Source organism: Rhea americana, unplaced genomic scaffold, assembly GCF_003343005.1.
Source record: "Rhea americana isolate MKP2758 unplaced genomic scaffold, rheAme1 scaffold_22, whole genome shotgun sequence".
Taxonomy (NCBI): Eukaryota; Metazoa; Chordata; class Aves; order Rheiformes; family Rheidae; genus Rhea; species Rhea americana.
Genome location: NW_028186329.1, coordinates 1,199,498 through 1,220,614, shown reverse-complemented (window position 1 = coordinate 1,220,614; position 21,117 = coordinate 1,199,498). Strand labels below are relative to the sequence as shown.

At 36.5% G+C, this 21,117-nt stretch overlaps 1 protein-coding gene across 1 annotated transcript in view; it reads right to left on the bottom strand.

The window, feature by feature from the left end:
- The window catches only part of MAN2A1 (mannosidase alpha class 2A member 1), a 120,216-nt gene that overhangs the window by 10,721 nt on the left and 88,378 nt on the right, over positions 1-21,117 (bottom strand). The window contains exons 17-19 of the mRNA XM_085305324.1: positions 18,282-18,415; positions 17,104-17,245; positions 12,443-12,576 (exon numbers count right to left, since the gene is read on the bottom strand). Coding sequence (XP_085161450.1) covers positions 12,443-12,576; positions 17,104-17,245; positions 18,282-18,415 — 410 coding nt within the window. The remainder of the gene's footprint in view (positions 1-12,442; positions 12,577-17,103; positions 17,246-18,281; positions 18,416-21,117) is intronic.

Sequence of the window (21,117 nt, the reverse complement as noted above, 5' to 3'; positions counted from 1 at the left end):
TGGCAGCTACTAAGCACTGAGGCTAATATTTTCATAGATCTATTATGATTCCAAAATTACTTTCCAAAATGATAATAATAGCTGCAAAGTATAGGATTGCTCCCCATGTGCAGCACTACGTTTAGCTACAATGAATTCCATCTGCCATTTTACTGCATGCTCACTCAGTGTTAAGTCCTCCTGCAACGCTTTAGTTAGCCTCAATGTTTACTATCTACATAATTCAGCATTTCTTGTCACTATTTTCCACTTTTCCAGGTAAAGTACCAGCAAGGTTTCAGTTCAAATGACTGTAGGCATGCCTGCCCACAGCAGGAACATACATATATGTTCCTTCAAAGAATTCACCATTTCACCCCAAAAGAAACAGCGAGTGTTTACACTGTTGCCATAAGTGCTCTAAAGTCAGAACATATTTTATCTGTGGTTTCCTTTATATTTTTTAATCATTTTTCTGTAAAACAAGCTGATTGCTTGCATCTAACAACTTAAAATGCTCTCCTAAAACATGTTACAAATTATACTGTGAGTCAGTCAAAGAATATATGCATTCTGTTATAAGATTCAAAATGAAAGATTTATCAAAACCCCTTGCAGCTGGTTCCTAATTCTCAGAGTGTGACCTAAGAAGCAGAGAAAATAAAATTACTGTCCAGCAACTATAATTATTTGAGATCAGTTCTTCATATGCACTTTTACACTGTGGGCACACATACTCCCAAAGCATTTAAGATCAGAGACTCCGTCTAAATACTATCTGAGTTAATATATTTCCTCTCCCTCTTCAGTCATCCCTAAACACACACACTCCAAAAACACGTGCAAGTAAGAGCTCCACATCCATCACTGTACGCCTTGACTCCACAGTTCTCAAAGTTAAGGGGCTCCAAGGAGATGGAAAGAGGAAGAACAGTGAGCATTCACAGAAACAACTCCTTTTTCCTTTGAAAGGTTTTTATCTACATGCTAATTATCACTGTGGATGGCACTGTAAATATCTCGAAAATTTAGTAGTCACTTCTACCAAGTGCAGCTTTATGGCTGGAACTACAGTACTAGAAAACAAACAGAACTTTAGATACCCACAAAATTTCAAAAACAGGTATTCCTCAGAAGATACCATGAAGGTTGCATGAGATGAAGAGAAGTGAAGTTTTTCTGAAAGTTGTGTTCCATTTACAAAAAAATACACTATACCTAGTACAGGCATAATATCCTAGATGCAAAACCTACTTAAACTCTGCAGAGACCAAAAGCACAGGAAAAAAAAAATGCAAACATGTTTGTATCTTGGCCCACAAGAAAGTAATAAAAATATGAGTCCTCATCCTTCTCTAGGAGAAAGATAACACAGGGCAGGACAGTCTTCTAGGACTGCATCTTTCAAAGCTTTTTCTAGGCTAGCAGAAGTAATTTGAGTAAAAAGGTACTTTTTATAGAGAGATGCAGTAATGTATGTTGCAACAGAGAAACCATAACCAAGACTTAAGGAAAAAAACTGGAAATCTCAAAGCAGAAGTGTGGATGGGAGGAAATCATTTTCGGTTGACCAGCAAAGGGATGAAACTCTCAGATAACCCACAGTAGAACTATGAAAAAWGGCTCCTCAGTTCTTCAATTCTGAAAGTAGTTAAGGATTGTAGGGAAATAGAGTCATGAAGGACTTTTGCAAATGCCAGAATCAGAACTGATTCAACTCTGCTCAGACACATCTTTGTTCCTGCTGTGTTTAGATGTGCAACTTTATTACTTATTAATCATTCTTCTTGAGTGTTATCCAAAATTGAGACTTTGAAAAGGTGCACTAAGACTTAGGTGGAGATTTTATCTTGAATCTAGTATTCTCAGGCCCAGAATTAGAGTCAACTTTCGGATGTCTGCGCCAACAGAAGAAATGTAGTCATCTCTTCCCAGGAGAGGTAATTCAGAGAATCTACATCTGTAATAATAGCAGGCACCTCAACAGACTCAAGTATGTGCCAAAAGCTGCTAGAAAACTCAAAATGGGAAAGCTAGTTTTTGCAAATATTGCAAAGACAATGCTAATACAGAAGATTCGGAAGGAACGCTTCAAATCCCACTCTCCTCCTACATACATCACAGCCATAAAAAGGACTGGCAAGCACTGCCTTTCCCCCCATAGTCACGGGATCTAGAATTTAAACGGGACTCTGGGGAGAAATAGAAGGAAAGGTTCTGAATGTATAGACAACACATTTGATAGAACAGTTAAGACTGTGTGTACATTCACTATGTGGGTGGCTTTCAGCAGTACCTTGCTGTTGCTAAGAGAGAAGACAGAGTCCCACAGTCTCCATCTAATCAAAGTACTGCTCTCTCAAAGAAGAATCATTTCCTCAATTTCAGTGAGTGTTTAGCACTAAAAGCGTGAATGGAGCTCTACTGGCAGCCTTACAAACACTACATATTGGCAAGATTCTGACAGATGCCAGTGATATAGCTGAGTGTTAGCTTAATGAGCTCTAATCAAAGCACACAGTTCCTTTTTAAACTACCTTATAGCACACTCATATAGTTAGTTATCCAACTGGAAATGTTCCGTGTTGAAATGCAACCCCCTGTGCAATAGATGTAAAGAAATCTTCATATAGAAGCTTTCCTTATTATCAAAAGTGAGTAACTCTGAACTTTCAGTCTTGGGGGCGGACCCCAAAAACAAATACAAAGAATGCCCTAGAAGAATATGGCATAYGGGCTTGAATTTCCTTTGCCCTTGTAGCAGAAGAGCTATTTTATTGATAAATAGAACACACTGAAAAAAACACTGAACAGGTTTTTTGGTAAGAATCTAAATTGAGAACCAGGATTCCTTAATTAGAGGAAAAAACACTAATTAGACTCTTCAGAAATCATTTGGTAGCAGAATGGGAGAAAGAAACGGAAAACATTGTAGAGAAGAAAGTAAAGGTGAAACAGTTGATAATTGGACTTTAATCGAGCTAATAGAGAAACAATTAGCTTTTCAACATATACAAGTAGTCTGAAGTTTCCAATACAGAAGTAAGGATAGGAAATTGGGGCAGATATGAACATTAGATAACATATCTTGACAGTTTAGCCCTTCTCTAGATAATTTTCTGCTATGAAGCAAAACAGCCCCAGTCAGAAAAGAAATTTAATTATTACTCCAAAAGCCCACCAGCATTCAAAAGCTATCTGATCAAACATGCTATAATGTGGATGATTACTTTGGATCTCAGGACATTCAAATAAAATCTGGAAAACGATGCATTTCTGGGCTTGCTATATCAAGGGACGTAGATCAAGAGATTCTGATACTAAATCATCTGAACTAGTCCTGAAGGAAGACAGTTTCTCACTTCCTCTTACGCTGTGTGACAAAAGACTCAAAAGAAACATGTTTGTAAATTTTATCAATCATAGGTTCAGAAAACCAGCTGGCACCACTTTCAGAGGAAGAGCACTTCCGGACTAAAAATTCTAATCTCTGGAGTAAGCTCCAACTCTTCAGAGCATCTCCAGTCCCAAAGCACAGAGCAGCAACATTATTAAACCTCTCCCAGTCATAATCTAGCAACTGACAGCAAGTGAGATCGTCAGTCAAGGAACTCAAAGCTTCCAAAAAAACAGATCTAGAAAGGTAAATTCAGTTCTCTTCCTAAGATCCAAAGACTGACTATGTGTCTGTATATTCAAGGAGATGTTGCTAATACGACACCGCRCTAGCCTACTTATAGGTGAGAAACACAATGGCTCACAACAACTAACGTGAATATGCTGTCCTACAACACAAGACAGAAACACATGACATGTAAGGGAGCCTTAGCTTTAAAATACATATATATTCCTCCCAAAGAGCAACTGTTGAATCCTTAACCATGTAGAGAATTCTCCTCTTGGGAAAGCTGATGTCCGTAGATAGGCAGACAGTAAGAAAATTGTACAATAATTGTACAATGTACAATTGCACAGACATCAAGTAGTAGACTGTTTCAACTCTGTTGCAATCTTTACATGCAAGACTGCCTGAGTTATACATCATTTGTATGACATCAAATTTGGCTAATTATATATTCTAATACAAAAACCATGATCAAGTCTCAAAGTTTGAGATTATGACTCCTTCACTAGAAGACCCTCCAGGTAAGGATACACCATTAATCCCTTTCAGCTGATGTCAGTCTCTGGAGCCAGAAACTTTGACATTTTTGAGAAGGCAAACGGATACTAGACAGTGGGGATTTACACCCATAATGAAACAAATACCAGTTATATATTGAGACAGACTGGAAGAAAGGCTCTTACAGGTTTGAAAGCATTTAAACCAATCCTCTTTCAGAAGCAATGGAATTATTCACACTAAAGTCACAGTTAGGAATTTAATTTTTTTTTTGAAAAAGGATTTAGAGCTCCTTCAATCTCTAATAAATCTACAAATTTCCAGCCTTTTACATAAACAGGAAGCATTAATAGTAACAGTTTTTTTTCTTCTGAAGTGACTAATTCTCTCAAGACTGCAATACTGACATAACCAAGTGTCAAAGAAAACACTGTCCCATCTCTCCAAGTAGCTTTCATACTGGCTAGTGGTTGTCGGGGAACACTAAGATTGAACAGAAATGAAATAAGGTGATGGGCAGACCTTCTATGAGCAGTGGGATTCAGAGCACTTAAAACCCCAAAACTGCACAAGAATTTTCAGCAGAATTATCTTCTTTATGAAAGTCTGAAAAACCCTTTTTAAGAGAGCAAGTCCTCTGCAATGAATCTGACTCAGGGAAGCCTGGCAAAAGTGCAACAAGAAATGCCAGCCACAAATGTGACTGAACAGGCAGCTATCCTAAAATCTTAAGGCTATAAACAAAAATACTGATGCCAAGTTATTTTCTGTTATAGCAAAGCATCAAAGTCTTTCCCGAAATCCTGGGGCAAAAAACCTGGAAAAACAAAAAATTTGTTTARATCTGCCTGAACAGGTCATGTATATATTTTGTCAAGATTGAAATATTCATCACTTATTTTACAGTTTTGCATATCAAAGCATGAAGTGTTTCAGCTTTTTTGATAAGTTTCAAGTTCAAGTTCTTTTTTGAAAATCATGATCTGGATTGCTCAGCTTTTTTGATAGTTGCTGAAGTGACCAGCAAAGGAAGACTCAGATGAGAAGACAAAAAACTGATCTCCTCTGGGAATGCAGTATTTTCTATCAATTCATTTGGAGGCTGTTACACAAGAGATGTTTCTGACATGCTAAGTGAAAGGGTTCATTACATAGGAAATAAAATCTCTTAGGCATTGTAAAATATCCAGAAAGTTTTGAGTTAGTTCAGAGTAACTCTGCAGTCACTTTGAGGTTTCTGTACTGTCTGTAGATTCTTGGCTGGCACTAAGACTGCAAGTGAAGCAACCTGCAACTGTTAGAGACGGTCAGATCCAGTGGACTTCGGACACAGGGGAGTTTTCCTTCTTAGTACATACAAACCGAATTTGGTGGTCTCTAAGACCAGGAGATTCCTCTCATCCCACTCTCACAGATGAGAGGCTGCTGCAGTTCTGTGTTCCCATGTCCACAAGGCTCAGCACGTATTCCCAAGTGGCGCACATGCAYCCGCACATACACACAGAGAGCAATGCTTTTACTAGCACCCTTCCCACATCCACACACAGAGCACTCAACATTCACTGATCCCTCAAATATTAGTGTAGACTTTAAATTCATCTGATACCCAGGCCTGGACCTTCGGCCCCTTAACCAGTCACCAGTTCAGACTTTGGGTCCTTCCAGGTGCTGGCCTCCTACTTGTCAAGCTGAAGTTTGCTTGCGGTTAACACACACATACATGCCTCTGCGGGCACAGAGTGGTGCCTCCAACAAAGAGTATCCAGTCCCACAGGTCCCTCAGATGGTCTCTTTTTCCAGTAGTTGACATCCAGAGCTATTATTCTGTGTGCTTGCTAGTCTGGTGTAAGTTGGTTAAATGGCTTGTGCCAGCTCAGAAAAGGCAGAGCACTTGCACAGAAATAGAATTTAACAAAAATATAGGATAAACTCTGGTAATCAAGCACAGGACTCAGTCAGAAAATTATGCCTACCAGCAGGCTTCTTACATGTGACCAGACCTCTTTTCTCCTTTCCTCTTTGTTTTCCTATACTTGTTGCTCCTTGATATACCTTGATCCTTCCCTGTGTCCCTTCCCCTGAACATCTCATAACAAAATTCTCTCCTCATAGCAAGTCATGAGGAGACTTTAGGCCCCTTTAGGCAATACCCAACCCCCCCCCTCAGTCTACATAAAGTCTTTTCTTTTGAGACATCCTGTTGGGCTGAACACCAAGGACAATCTAATTTTTCTCCTTTGATGGTCTCAGGCATAGCCAACTCAGTTTGTTCCATTTCTCCCTGGTTAGCTTACTTGATAGATGGAGGGACCCATTATTCCTTTTATCACTGTTATGTTCTTGTGTCAAATTTAATTAACATTTAGCCAGATTCCATAAAGGTGATGTTCTATAAATCAACTGCATGGAGATTTGTTGTTCTACAGAAGAGTATAAATAGCAATGAAAGTAACTGGCCATCATGACCATTAACATACTCCTGTACTTATTGAGCTTGATAAATATGCAGCCATCAGTACAGCTGGATGAAAAGGATCAAAAGTAGGTGAACATCAGTACATTTTTCTCTATGATAAAAGTATTTTATTTTAGATCTAGCCTCTATCTCATTTTTTTTCTCCTCTGTTTCTTCTTACAGTGTTTACAATGTTAATAATGGTGCAGGAAAAAGGAGGAGAGACTTGATGTCCAAATTAAAAACCAATGCTATAAGCATTGGGGAAGGGACAGATGCTAGGCTTCCTCTTTCTCCTTCCCTGACATATAAACCTTGTTGACTAGGAAGAGCTTAAGCTGCCCTGAATCATCACAGAACTCAGGCATCAGAAATTTTCTGGAGCACTGCTTAGATCAGGAAGTAGCTCAAAGAAATAATGATAAAGACAGAGGCTACACAGTATCTCCAATTTTTTGTCTGCTAGAGATGAGCCCAGAGAGGCTATCTGCATCAAAAGTCCCTTGCTTCAGAGGGAAATTGTTTTTTCCATATTCAAGGAGATTATCCCTTTAGGAGTTACTTCACTGCAGAATACAAGGAGAAAAAACCTGCTTGGGGTCCTTACCCATCCTTCAAGGACTCCATTCTACTGCTAGAGCTTGCAGGAGGAATGATGARGCCTTCAAGATGAAGTGATGACACAGTACAGTTTAGAATCAAGGTCTCAAACTGCACAAACTCAGGTAAGTTATTGAAAGACCTAAGAGAAGCATACTCTCCCATTTAAGTCAATTATGCAGGCTAAAAGTAGATGAGACCAAGCTTGAATACTAAGCATACTAGGTGAAGTAAATTATTTTCCATATAAGCAGAACTGGCAGACAAGTGCACACAATATGAAGACAAATAAAAGCCAACAAAGGAAAAAGGTAATCCACTGGAGAGATGTACAAAAAGCTGAGATACAACTACAAGTACAGAAATCAGAGTAATGCAGTCCTCTTTACTATCTATTTCACTATGAGCCATCTATATTGAGTGGCTGCAGTCCTGTTACAAAACAAGAGTATTTGCTTCTTATGGCTTTGACCAATATCACATAACTGGAACTTGGAAATAAGTTTGTCTTTAATTAGAACCTCTCTGCAACACATCTTTACCATAGTGTCAGAGAAAAACACTTCGAAAAAGTTAAGATGCAAGGTTCACTGGCATAAAAATGAGGAAGGTGTTGGCCTGAAAACAGGTAGCATTTGCAGATAAATGAGATGACCGCAGTGTGAAGGAGTTCTCAAGCACCAAACTTCCAACATAAGAAATACCATATCATCCATGTAGCGGTGATAATAATAATGTAGCTATAGTTTTTAAGCAAAGTTGCAAAGAACTATCACAAACCTGAATCTCTCTTCCAATGAGATACAAACAATAGGTGTATGTTTCTTCCTAAATTTATGTGGCAAGGCCCTATAGATGATGCATTGTGTCTGGGGGCAGGGGAGGAAGGATATGAATTTCTTATTCTGTAGTCAGCAAAAAACAACTGTCAAAATTTTAAAGTTCAAGATTTTGTATACATGTGAAGATTTTGCTATGGCAGTCGTAACTAAAATCTGACCATTATACTGCTGGAGGCTGTCACACACGGACCTGAAAATGCTTCTCACTGGAAGTGGTTAAGAGAGTGACAGGTTTCTGCTTCTTTGAGACATCAGGTTAATTAGCAGTTGATTGTTACTCTACCTTAGCAAGCATACATTACTACTACCTGGAACATACATATACATTATAAAAATGCACACCACAGGTGGCAAACGCAATTCAATCATCAGACAGAAATGGCTATTTCATCAAGCATGTAGTTTCAGAGAAAATGGTTACTGACATATTTAGTAAGAAAAAAAGAATACTCTTAATGCAGTGAAAGAAAAGTTGTATTAGTTGTATTGTCACATGTTTGTGATTTTATCTGCCTGTATCATCTTTTCTCTAAACACCCTCCCCCAAAGCACAGAACTAGTGACTACCGGTTCTTTGCTTGAGACTGACCTATAAATTCTGTTATATGAATTAAACAAGTCAAGACAAAGTATGAAATAGAAACCTGAGGAAGAGAGTGGGTGTGTGGAATTGCATCATTTTCTCCAGCTTTATCATTGGTGAAAAAAACATCACCATTTCTTACAAATCCTGTTATTCATACTGTTAGATCATTATTGTTGCAACACTAATACACCACATTTCAAGGTCCAGGAAGTAAAAAATGCATCACCGCTCGTCTTTAACAAGGTTTATCATAAACCTTATTAAAGATTCCATATTTTCAAAAATATAGGCATGCTCACTATTTTGACAAGCAAGCACTGATAATTGCACTCAGTTTCATTTTCAGCTGAACAATAATCCCTTTGACTAAAAAAGGAAAAAACAATAGAGTTTTTGCTCACCAACTTGAGAAAAAAAAGGAATGGATACTAGGAGAGAAATCAAAAGGATATGCAGAGCAAATCAATGCTTGCAAGGACAAAGATGAACATATAATCACAATTACTTGCATCTAATAGTAGGAGAAAAAGATGTAGACAGAAATAGTATCTAAACATAGTAAAAATATCAACAGAAGTCTGAGGGATATGAATGATAAGGAATCAGATTAGCAAAATCTAACATGAAATAAGATTTGCTCAGCTCTTATTACATATAGCTCATTTTAAAAAAAATATATATTAAGGAATAATACTATCAGTGAATTCACCTTTTGTAGTATTCACAGTTTCAGGGACAAAAAATCCACAAAGTAAATCAATCTGAAGTGGTAAGCACAGAGGTGAAATCAGCGTGAATTCTTATTATTGGCCAGCTGCTGCTAAAATTCAAAAGCTAAACAGGAAACATGAGGATTAAGGACTTAGTAGAACGTAGGTTACCTGAATATGCTAGTGATTATTACAAAGTCTGCCTTCACACTGGATGGGTCAATCATACGCCTAAACACACGCATGTTGCTTAACTCTGCCATTGAAATGTACTATTCAGGGCAGAGGTGGGGAGAAGGGAAAAGAAAAAAAGGCATTGCAGAGACGTAAGAAAATTTTGATCGATATTGCCATAACCAGAAAACCCACAGGAATTACTGTGGGTGATGCATGCTTATTTTAATTCATCCTTAAAGAATTGAACATCCTAGACTTCACAGTCTCATCTTTTATGAGAAACTTTCCAAAGGAGCACAAAAATCCTGTTCTCCAGAAAAGTTTGAGAAGAGACAGAATAAAATATTTTGAGAGGCACTGCAGAAAAAGCTTGTGCTGGCAAAGATGCAGCCAAAGCAATCAAAAGCCTCTCCTGTTATTTCTGTGGCTCCTTAAGTCAATTATAAAATAGGTCTTTACAATAAAATTAAGGTCACTGTATGAATCACACTCTGCAGCCCATTATAGAATAAACTGCATATAATTTCTTCACAGTTCTTCTGACAGGGCTATTATTAAACTATTATAACAACTACATTCTGAGTAACAATGCAATAAAATATATATATATATTTAAATTTAACAAACAGAATAAGCAAGTACTACGCTTCCTTATTTTAATACATCTCAAATAATTACACGGATCAGGAAATGTTACTGATATTCAGACAGACATATTTTGAAAAACAGAGTGCTGGAACAGTCTGAGAATTTAGCAAAGTGGAATTCCCAATGTAGTACCAGAAGGATAACATATCTTTACTCAACACACCTGAAGTGCTTCACCCTTGCAGGATGTGCACACTATGCTAGAGAGCAAAGCAGTTGGGCTAACCTTTTTGCATCTACTCCTCCTCATCACTTATCCACCTTCTTTTCTAGTCCCTGCAAGAGCGTACAAGTACTCATTGCCCTTACTGGGTGACTCTGCAGGCATTTAAAACCCTTACAAGCTCAGCAGGAAGGGTTGGGCGCAGGAGAGTAGATGCTGGAACATAGGTATCCCAAAAAACCTCAAAGACTTATGACAGACAATCAAAACATAAAAACTCCCACAAAAATAACCAAAATACTCCACAAATTAAAAAATGCAGGAGAAGCAGCTTTTAAATAAGAAAAGGCAGCTACAGTGATGTCTGAATGAGATCTCCAAACAATCTGATAAATATATATGAAAAACATTCTACTAACCAGATAATCCCCAAAGCAGCTGCTAAGTCTGCCTTTGTTCTAATAGAGGTAGCCTCAAATTACTTTCCACATCACTGCTTTGGTTTTCTAAATGAAACTTTTTGTCAGCCCCGCTTACCAAGCACTGTTTCAGTTTGCAGAGCAATTGCACGTGTGTATGGACAAGTTTTCTTTTGGAAGAAATTAACCAGAAGCTCCCCTGCAGGTACACACCAATTATGTTCTAAACTTTTGTGTCTCCATTAGGGTATCAATCAACATCGATCCTTTGGAGAGTTTTAAGTAGATTCTGACATAAAAACAGACCTGCTTTGAGCAGAGATTGGACTAGGAGGAATAGGACCTCAAGTGGTCCCTTCCAGTCTAAATTTTCTTGATTCGCTGGAAAATATCCACACAGCACACAGTGTAGATGCAAGCACCACAGTGCTAACTGGTTTGATCTGCTCCTGTTGTTCCAAATTACTTTCTAATGCAAACACAGTCTTCCATATCCAATAGTTTAATTTGGCAGCTCAATACGCTAATTTAATATAACACAAATGATCCTTAGTACTAAACAGAGTTTGTCATGGCAACACAGATCTCTCTGCAGGTCTGTTCTTGCCAGGGTAGATTAACCTGTGCAATGGTCACAGCTGTCATAGCTACACTGCTTCCAGGATTAAAGCTAGCTTGTTTCAAGTTGGTTCAGATATTTCCACACCATGCTGACAACTGCAGTTAACATATTGCTGATGCTATGCGAGATGAGAAACAAGAAAATCATGATGACATGTACAACTTTAAAAAAAACTGTCAATCATTAAATAGTGGAAATTAGCTTTAAGCTTGATATCATCCTCTCACCAGTGGTTAATGATATTCATTACAAAACAGAATTAATTCCCATTTATCTGCATATTCATTAGTAGCTTAGTATACAACCTCTTATCTTTAGCTGTGTGATGATTTTAAAATCTATTCACTACTGTCATCATGACTCTACTGCCTCTGTATGAAGATGAACTCCTCCTTTTGCCCTTCTCAACAAAGATAGCAGAAAAGAGGAAAAATGCAAAGAACAGAGGGAAGATGGAGAGTTATTCAAAAGATAAAAAATAAAAAGAATCAAGATAAACTGTGCAAAAATCCTCCTTACAGTAAAATAATCTCAATCTTCCCTGATAATGAAATGAAAATGTTTATATGTTTGGTATCTAAATACTTCCAGTGATATCTTATTTCCTAAGGAAAAAAGCTTATAGAATCATGTTGTTTTCATGTTCTCTCTATTCATCTTAAATAATTTTTCAACCTTTGCCCAGTTTCAGTCAACTTTGATTGACAAGATTATTTCTCACTAGTCATCAATTTCTTAAAAGTTACAAGAAAAAAAAGTTAAAGAGACTTCCAAAATAGTACTCCAGTAATGTGATGCAATGCGAGTTTAAGTTACTTGTTTTGTTTGACCTGCTAGTGATGCAGGGAGCATACACATTATCTTCAAAACATATATAATGCACACCACCAGGTGATAAATATGTGAAGGAGACAAGGTGAAGAAAGGAGAGACTGTAGGTATTTGCGTGAGATATAGGGGAAGAGGAAGTTGTTATGGTGAGATAATGCAAGAGATCTGACAAAACTCCATGGGAAGCTACTGCTCATGGAATACCTTCTTTACCATGTTCACTGCTGCTGCAAAAGAAAAACATCATATAATTAATTATCCATAAAAGTCTAGACAATCATTCTTACCAAATCTGTTCCGTGTCTTCTTTCCAGAAGAAGTCGGAAGACATTAGCTGTAATCTTGTTATCTTGAACACCTTGTCCAAGGCCACGGTTGTCATCCTGCATAAGTCGACGATCCATGATTACTTCCAACTGACCTGAAAAAGCAATAAAGCAATACAAGGATTATACTGATAATAGGAAAATGCTAAGCTTTATTAAATATCAAACAATGTCTTCTCCTAAAATAGTGATTGTAAAGGATGMAAATTGTTCTCTTACAGACAAGAGAGTAATAACGAATCCCTATTGTTAGGTCAGATTAAGAAAATAGTTAAAGCCTTTGCATTTTGGTTGTTTATAACCTCCCAAAATTTTTACATATCCTTCATTCTGTCATCCAATCCTTCATCAAATTTTGTACTTGCAAAATTTTAAGATAAGAATCTAGAAATTCAAATTTAGCATTAAAAGTTATTACTGATGATAACTATTATTTATAACAGTGATACTCAATCTTTAAAGTTGAGAAGCACCCTGAATAGCTGCATCTGTACTGGAGAGACTTTCCGTGGAGGAACTGTCTTTATCCCATGCTACATATAAGTGCGCCTTCAAAACATTCTTTTCCATGTAATTTTAAGCTGACATGAGAAGGAATAGTAAATAGGCGGTATGAAGAATAAATACTAACAATCACTCCTCCTGTGAGGGTATCTTCCTTTGTGCGAGAAAAGAACTTTGCACCAACTATTGAGTAAGAAGTTCTTAGTTCAGAATATATTGCAGCATGGAGAATAAACCACTATGAAGTGAGCTAGTACAGAATCAGTTGGAAATTTTAAGATGGAGAAGTCCAGCATCTAGCATTAAAAAACAATTATACATCAAATTCTGCAAATGGGGAGAGGGACAGGAAAGAAGGAATAAAGCTGTTGCATACATGTTTTACAGTACTTGATCAAGTATCTTAGAGGCTGATATTGAAGATTCTAATGACATACAGTGAGAAATCCTTCCCCATACTGCTGAGATTACCTGACAGCATGAAGGCTAACCAGCTACTGATAGGGAGAACCTATCTCAAGTCAAGAATGACAGGTAAGAAATAATCACCTGTCCTGATAAACCTTAGATAGTCAGTTATGCCTTGAAACACAGATCAATCTGCTACCAAAGGCACCTGCCTAAGCTGTGATGCTTTTGACTTTTCTACCAGGATTCTTATGAGATACTGAAGGATCATCACTAGGAGGGTTGAGAAGAGTGTAGTTTCCAGCAGCCTCAGAAATTTCAGCTTCATTTTGGTTCTTTATTAAGCAGTTCAATGTGTCCTCAAGACAAGTGTGGCAAACTCAACATTTCATAAAATGTTACCTAAAGATAATGAGTCAGATTAAACGTTTATTCTGCACCCAGTAAGAAAAAGAGGGGAGAAGGTATTAATGTTGTCAACTACCTCCTGAGCCTCGAGTGGCACAACAGCATTTCCAAAGAGTGACATAGTAAAAAAAAAATAAAATAAAATAAAAATAATAATAATGCCATTAAGAGACATAGTATACATCTTATTATCTGTGATGTAACTGGGGTAGGGAAAAAAACATCTAAATGTTTSTAAAAAACATCTAATGCCCCTGTCCGGACTGAAACAGTGCTCACAGAAAGTCAGTTTCTCCACAACAGTTAACTGCAATATTTCTGACAACATCAGCCATACTTCCCTGACTCAGAAAGTAGCCTCTCTGTGGACTTAGCTGTTATGTCATTCTGCAATGCAGGGACTGGAATTGTTAAAGAGCACACACAGATACTACTACAAGGTAACTGAGCCTCTGCACCTTAATCAATCTCCACTACCTAGTTAACTAGAATCTGTAAAAGTCAGGCCCATCAAGTTCATTAACAAGATCAGACCAAAGGGAGTTTGATTTCCCGTAACAGTAAASAGGAGAATGTGTGTTTTAAGTATTATTATTGGGTCATCTTAGAACAAAAGGTAGCTATTTTCCAGTAAAGCATAAGTTTATATGCTAGAGTTAATTGAGTCTGCAACTTAATATGCCTCTACCTTCTACAGCAGCAGTGAAGATGCAAGAAAGCCACACTGAGTAACTACGTGTGGATGTATTTATCTCTACTATGATTGACAGAGAGCTCTTTCCTGAAACACACATGGCAGTGTACATACACTGACTGAAATAAAGAATAGGCTGGTGTGGCAAATCAATTACTTCATAACTCAGTGTAGTTATCAGGTTACAGGATGCAGTGAATGCCGGTATTCTGCATTCCCYTTATTGCTGCTCACAGCCCTTTGACAAAGGGTCATAAGAGCTATACGATATGCACTCTATGACAAAATACGTCAAGTCAGTCTAAAAAATACATATCCTGGGGATATTCAGAGATATCATTGCTGCTCCATGACAAAAAGGATATAGATACCTAAAAGGTACACTCCTTTTAGTACACAGGCAGATTAACCCATCCAAGCATAGAACAGCTTTCCAAGGCAGGTCTATAGCTCAACAGAAATGGCAGTGTATGATACAAATAAACACAGTTCAAGGTCTTCCCCTGACACACACACCCTTCCTCCCTGTAAAGAGCTGTACTGAAATCCTTGGAACAACTCAAAGTTGATCCTCTCAAAAAGACAGGGTTGTTATAGGACAGAATTTGATGATGGATGGATAAACAAGTAATTCCCAACTATAATACTATTTTAAGTTACTGAAGCTTTTAGGTTTCATTTTCTGCATGGGAAAAAAATGGCATTTTCTTATATCAGAATACTTTAGCATAGGTTAGGCTTTGGCTCATGACATTTATAGTTTTTATGATCATAAAATCCCGTTTTTTAAATAATATGCAARAACAACAGTACAGTCCCTTTGCTTGATCATGCAAATACTCCTGAAGTTCTCTTACTTGGCTGGCACAAGTCACAGTGATGGAAGTTTTAAGACATTAGTAGCTAAAAATCTGCTTTTCTCAGGGCTATCAGGTAGCAGTTTGGTAAGTGAAGAGAATAACATTTGTATGTAGTGCAGGTGTAGCTACCACATCTGGGGTCAATGATGTGTTGAAGAATGGTGAAGCTTATTCTTACTTGAGTGGTTAGATACAAATTAAATTGTCTCAGGAGCTCTACCAACCTGAAAAGTTGTCAGGTACTACAAAAAAGTCCAAGACTGCTATCATGAGTTCTTATGAATTGATTATGAGATTTATATTACATTATTTTGAGCTTCAGACAATCAAGACAGCTCAGAACACATCTCMGAGCACTCAAAGCATTTACATGGTATATTTCCCTTGTCCTTCAATGATCCGAGCAGACAAACTACTACTACTTTCTCATTGATAAAGGCCAAGGTCTTTATGAGGATCATCAGTATCATGSTAAGGTCAAACAGTAGGTCTCAGAACAAGAAATTGTCATGCGTCACAGGAAAACAGATGGGCTTCTGATGTGAAATGTGGAATTTCACATGGGAAACAGGTATAAAGCTTCCTTCCCTCCCTGAAGAGGCAGAATTACTACAGAGAATTTAAATTTTTGAATAAAAATTTAGCATTCTGAAATTCAGGGGCAGTTTTCCAACTGTCTTAATTCCAAGAAAAAGTAAACTATAAAGACTCTTTGCCCTAAAATGAATCAGGTTTGATAATACTGCCATCAATCTATGACAGTATTCACTTTTTGCCAGAACAGACATTAACAAGATAGTTCCCTGAAAAGAAATTGAGTTTTGGCATAGTTTCTGATGGGCTTTTTAAATTCTGAGCATTCGCTCAGCTGCTTTTCAAACCAATATAATTTTAAATTCACGACTTCTTAYAACAAGGACTCACACAACTTAAATTATGCATTACATGCTTTATTTTGTCTGTCACTTGCTAACATCATTTGATGTCTCCTTGCTCTGGTAGTGGAATAGACAGTGAACAACTGACCTCTAGTTCACTCTCTCTAAGCCATTCTGAGAAATATCCTTCTCTGCTACAAGGGACTGAGCTGAGTCCCTTTTGGCATTCTTGCTATCAACTAGATTTTTCTTGTCAACATATTCGTCAACTCTTTCAAAGAACTCCGTTGATTTTGTGAGGTATGATTCCAGTTCAGTCTCTTACCTAGGGTCATATTTATCCTCTAATCCATTAATTCTGCTCTTTAAAATAGCTGCTACTAGTTTGCTTGATAGGGATAGTAAGCTATGTACTCTGGTAGTTTTTAAGTCCACTCTCTATCTTAATAATAAAACAAATAAAAAATAAAGATAATAAATTTAAAAAACATACACAATCAGCATTACGTTATCCATATTCAGCCCTCCGCTACCAAAGCGGTAGCGAAGATTATAAGTCATTCAGTTCTGCTGTTTCATCTTCGAGTTCCAGCACAATTCTTGGCTGCATGCTACCTGGTTATCATTTGCTTTGTCTTCTTCAGAACCTCTTCCCAAGCAATTTGGTGATTTAAGACAAATCTCCCAATGAAGATTAAGGGATCTTGTGTGTGAACAAATGCAACCTCCTCCCTATTCTAACACTTGTCAGAGGTGGAAAAACATATTTCTTTTCTTTAAATATCAATTAGTATAGCAATCTGAATGAATTAAATATTTCAGATCATCATGAAKGACAGAACTTTAAAATATTTATCATCTTATACTTACCATTTTTCAAGCTTGCAACACCTAGAGACTGAGCTGAATGAAGTGTTAAACGAAAGCCAGCATCTTGGATATAAGCCATCATAGTCATAGGATAGATATTTGCTTGAAGGGGCAATTTGCTCATCGTCAGTCTGGGCTGAATCTACATTATGAACATGAACTTCAATAAAATACATTCTTTTTATGCATTTAAATTTCAAAGACCTTTTCAGACATTTATCCCATGTGCTTTAGAAGCAATGATTGACAACTGGCACCAAAGCATTCACTCAGCTGTATTATTTAGCTTTTTSGAGATTTGTGGCTAAAACTACCATTTTGGAAATAACTTCAATGTGCTTCTAGATCAAAGAACATTTTTAAAAAACTGAAAGATTCATCAAGGGAACCTGCAAAAAAAAGAATAATTACAGTTGTAGAATGAGAGAATTTTTTCTCCTCCAGAGAGCAAGCTGTGAATATATTCAAGGTAGCAGGAAACGAATTCCTTAGTTTATAATGGGAACTTTAAATTAACATGCTGGTGGAATTCTTGAACAATACATGACAAATGAATAATAGTATTAAAATTATTTTCATGTTTAAATACTTGCTTTGTTGTCCTTAGCAAAACGAAGTACTACGCAAAGAAAAATAGCAAAAATGTAATCTCTTACATTTAAAACAATACCTGTTGAGTATTTGCAGTATCATTTGTAGCAACAGTAAGGAAAAAATTTATTCTTACTTTCATCCATGCTGTAGATCCAACAAAGTTAAGAAAAATAGCTGTAACTCTATTTCATCATATGCATTAAATAGAGTAACTTATTACACTCCAAAAAATTAACTCATTTTCTTACTTCTATCAGAGCAGCAAGTAAATGTCTAAGTTGTTAGTTGTTCAATATTATACAAATGACTGGAGTTAGATAACTCAAAGGGCTCAAACCAAACAGACAAGACAAGGGGAAAAAAGGCATGCAGGTATACAAGCAACTGCATGATGGCTTGTGATATCTTGCCGTACTGCAATTCTTGTGGTAAAAGGAATAGAGAGGAATGTATAACAAACTTTGTAGATCTCTTGTAAGATGAAGAAGAAAAAATACAAATTCCTTACAATTAGATGTATTAAGGCATTTGAAAACTGAGATCCTAGGCTATTATGATTAATAGACCTGATAACTAGTAAGTACCTGATATCCATTAAGATCAGTATAGAATCTATTTTGGCTGTTTATGTCAGATGAAATTCTCATTGCAAGCTCACGATTATATTCTCCTCTAATATCCACAATATTGGAAACCTCGAGAGACTGGCCTTCCAAACCTATAGAAAAAGAAGCATTTAAGAAAATCTCTCATTTTCAAAAACCATCATCACATATACTAGAACAATGGCATTCCCAGCATACAGTGATCTAATTTTCCCTTTTTCTATCTACTCAGATATTTGAAGCTGGTGCAGTTAGGTACTATATAATATAGCAGTGCTTCTAATTCRGTACTCATTGGCCAGTCATTCTGAAACCTTCACTGAAGCAGACCAGAAACAGAATTATAATTCAAAATATTCATGACAAGAAACAATGTGGATTCCTATAAATCAGTAGAAAACACTATATCACTTTTAACTGCTGTCTTTAGCAACAGTTCATACTCTGGAACAGGCTCTGGTATTCACTGCTCACCTTATGCTGCTGTTCACAGGCAACAGTAAAGTTACCGGCCTCTGACACAGCAACTGTTCTTACTAAGCAGCAGACTGGTGAGCTGTTTTAACTGAAACAGAAAGAACCCGCCTTAAGGACAATGAATTAAGAAACTACACACTCATATGAGCACAACCAGGAAATAAGTCTTTGTTAACAGAGAACAGATGCCCATTTTCATAAAATAAAAATTAAGGATCTGAAGATGAAGACAGATGGTTCCTTGAGATTTTTCAATAGTGCTTCCTGTTGAAAACTGAGTATCTTTAATAATGTGGCCCTTTCATATATACTGATACATAGCTTGAAATGGAATTAAACTGCCGTTCACTATTATCACCTCTTTCTGTAGTCTAATGGGACTAACAATTGTCAAAAAACATGCCAAATAGAACAAAGTAGTGAAATTTCTCTTTGTAGTAATGAAATTATACTATGTTTGCCTGATAGACTGTAAACATTGGATGGCAGAAGTTGAGTGACTGAGAGGGACTTATCAACTGTCTTAGTCATTTAAAATTTAAAGATAGTTTTAAAACTTTTACAACAGCTCAATATGTCTTATCACACAAGACCTAAAGACATGCTCATCACAATTCAGGTTTATAAACACTGGAATCTTACCCACATAGACAGAAGATCTTCATATAAAATTCTGAGATACCTGAACACACAGACAGACAACTTGTTGTTTGTCCTTCTTTCCTCAAGCCACAGAAGTTTGTTTGGTTTTCTAGGATTGTTACTAATCCATTTTTTTCTTCCCCTATATTAAATTACCTCTTTAAATAATTGCTTTTAAAAAGCTAGCAGTGAGAATGGAATAAGGCTGAATGTTTAATTTCTACAAGATTTTTTGGTCAAAAACATCAATTTTGTAGTATTTACCTTTAATGTMATTCTAACTCATGACGCTATCATGAGAACAGTCACACTTTCCTCCTGACCAAAAATGTTATTAATATAAACTCCTGAAAATCACATTCCCAAACTGCACCTGTACTCTACAAGTGTCTAATACAACCCATGAACTCCCACACCATGCATGCCCTCACTAACATACAAAATAGGTGGTATATTAGGTATTATAAAACAATATATTAATGCAGCTATTTTCATTACAATGATCTGAAATGTATGCAAAAATTTGTAAATTGTGAAAAAACATGTTTTACTTCTGTTTATTCTCTGCATCCAGCTGACACTGTCCAGCTTAAACTTTGGTAGTTAATATACCTGAGGTTAATAGAGGTATTAAAAATTCACTACATCAAGAAATTATGCTTTACTACCTTTATTTCTGATGTTGAGCCAATTCTCTATTTTTTAATTTACTCATTTTCACGATAGATTACTTTAACACCTAAATCTTTACAGCAGTCAAATTTTTAAGTATTTGATAGTATTTTTTCATATAAATATTATAGATTTGTGTGTACAAATATATATATATACACACACATGTATAAACACACATGGGTGTGTACATATACACACATATATACATACATATACAGACACATACACACTATTTTCAAATTTAGTTAGCCATTCATTTTGACAGCATGTTGCAATAGCTTTAAGACCACCTTTACTTTGCTGAATTCTAAACCACTCTGGATCTTTGAACAAGGGAATGCTAAAAGCRTTTGTCTACTGCTTCAGTTTTCATGCTGCTTTTGCTATGCAAAATGCAGACAGGTTTGTGATTTTACCACCTGAAATCTTGAATGAAAAGGATGTCAAGCTTTGTATTTGTTTCCTTGCCTTTTAAAAATATGAACTCCACTTGCAGCATTACTAGCATGTTACAATGTTAACATTTACCAAAGACTATTGTATCACTAATATATGACCCTTATATCTAAAGGCAACTTATTCAGTATCAGAAGATATCATCTTCTCCAGATCCAATCTGTAAAAAGTGGATCTCTAGGCTCCACTATGTTCTTAGTTACATATTTTCCACTTATTTTAAAGAAGGACAATTAAAACACGTGAGTATATTGAGCAAGGATTCAATCTTTACAATCTTAAAATGGCTAAGGCATTGATTACTCTCAGCTCTTCTCTACTGCATAATTTGAGTTAACACAAAAATAAAGTTATTGATTTTAATGAAACATTACCTCTGATAAAGATTTTTTTTTTAAAAAAAATATGCTACTGTCAACAACAGATGTTGATAAAAGCACAGAAAGAGTTAAATTTCACTCAGTGGTCAATTACTTAAAAGAATCATCAAGACACAGGACTCCCTGCTCCAATAGGCCAACCAAGCAAGAAGTCTGAAGCTGAGAGCAAGAAAAGTAGTGTTTTG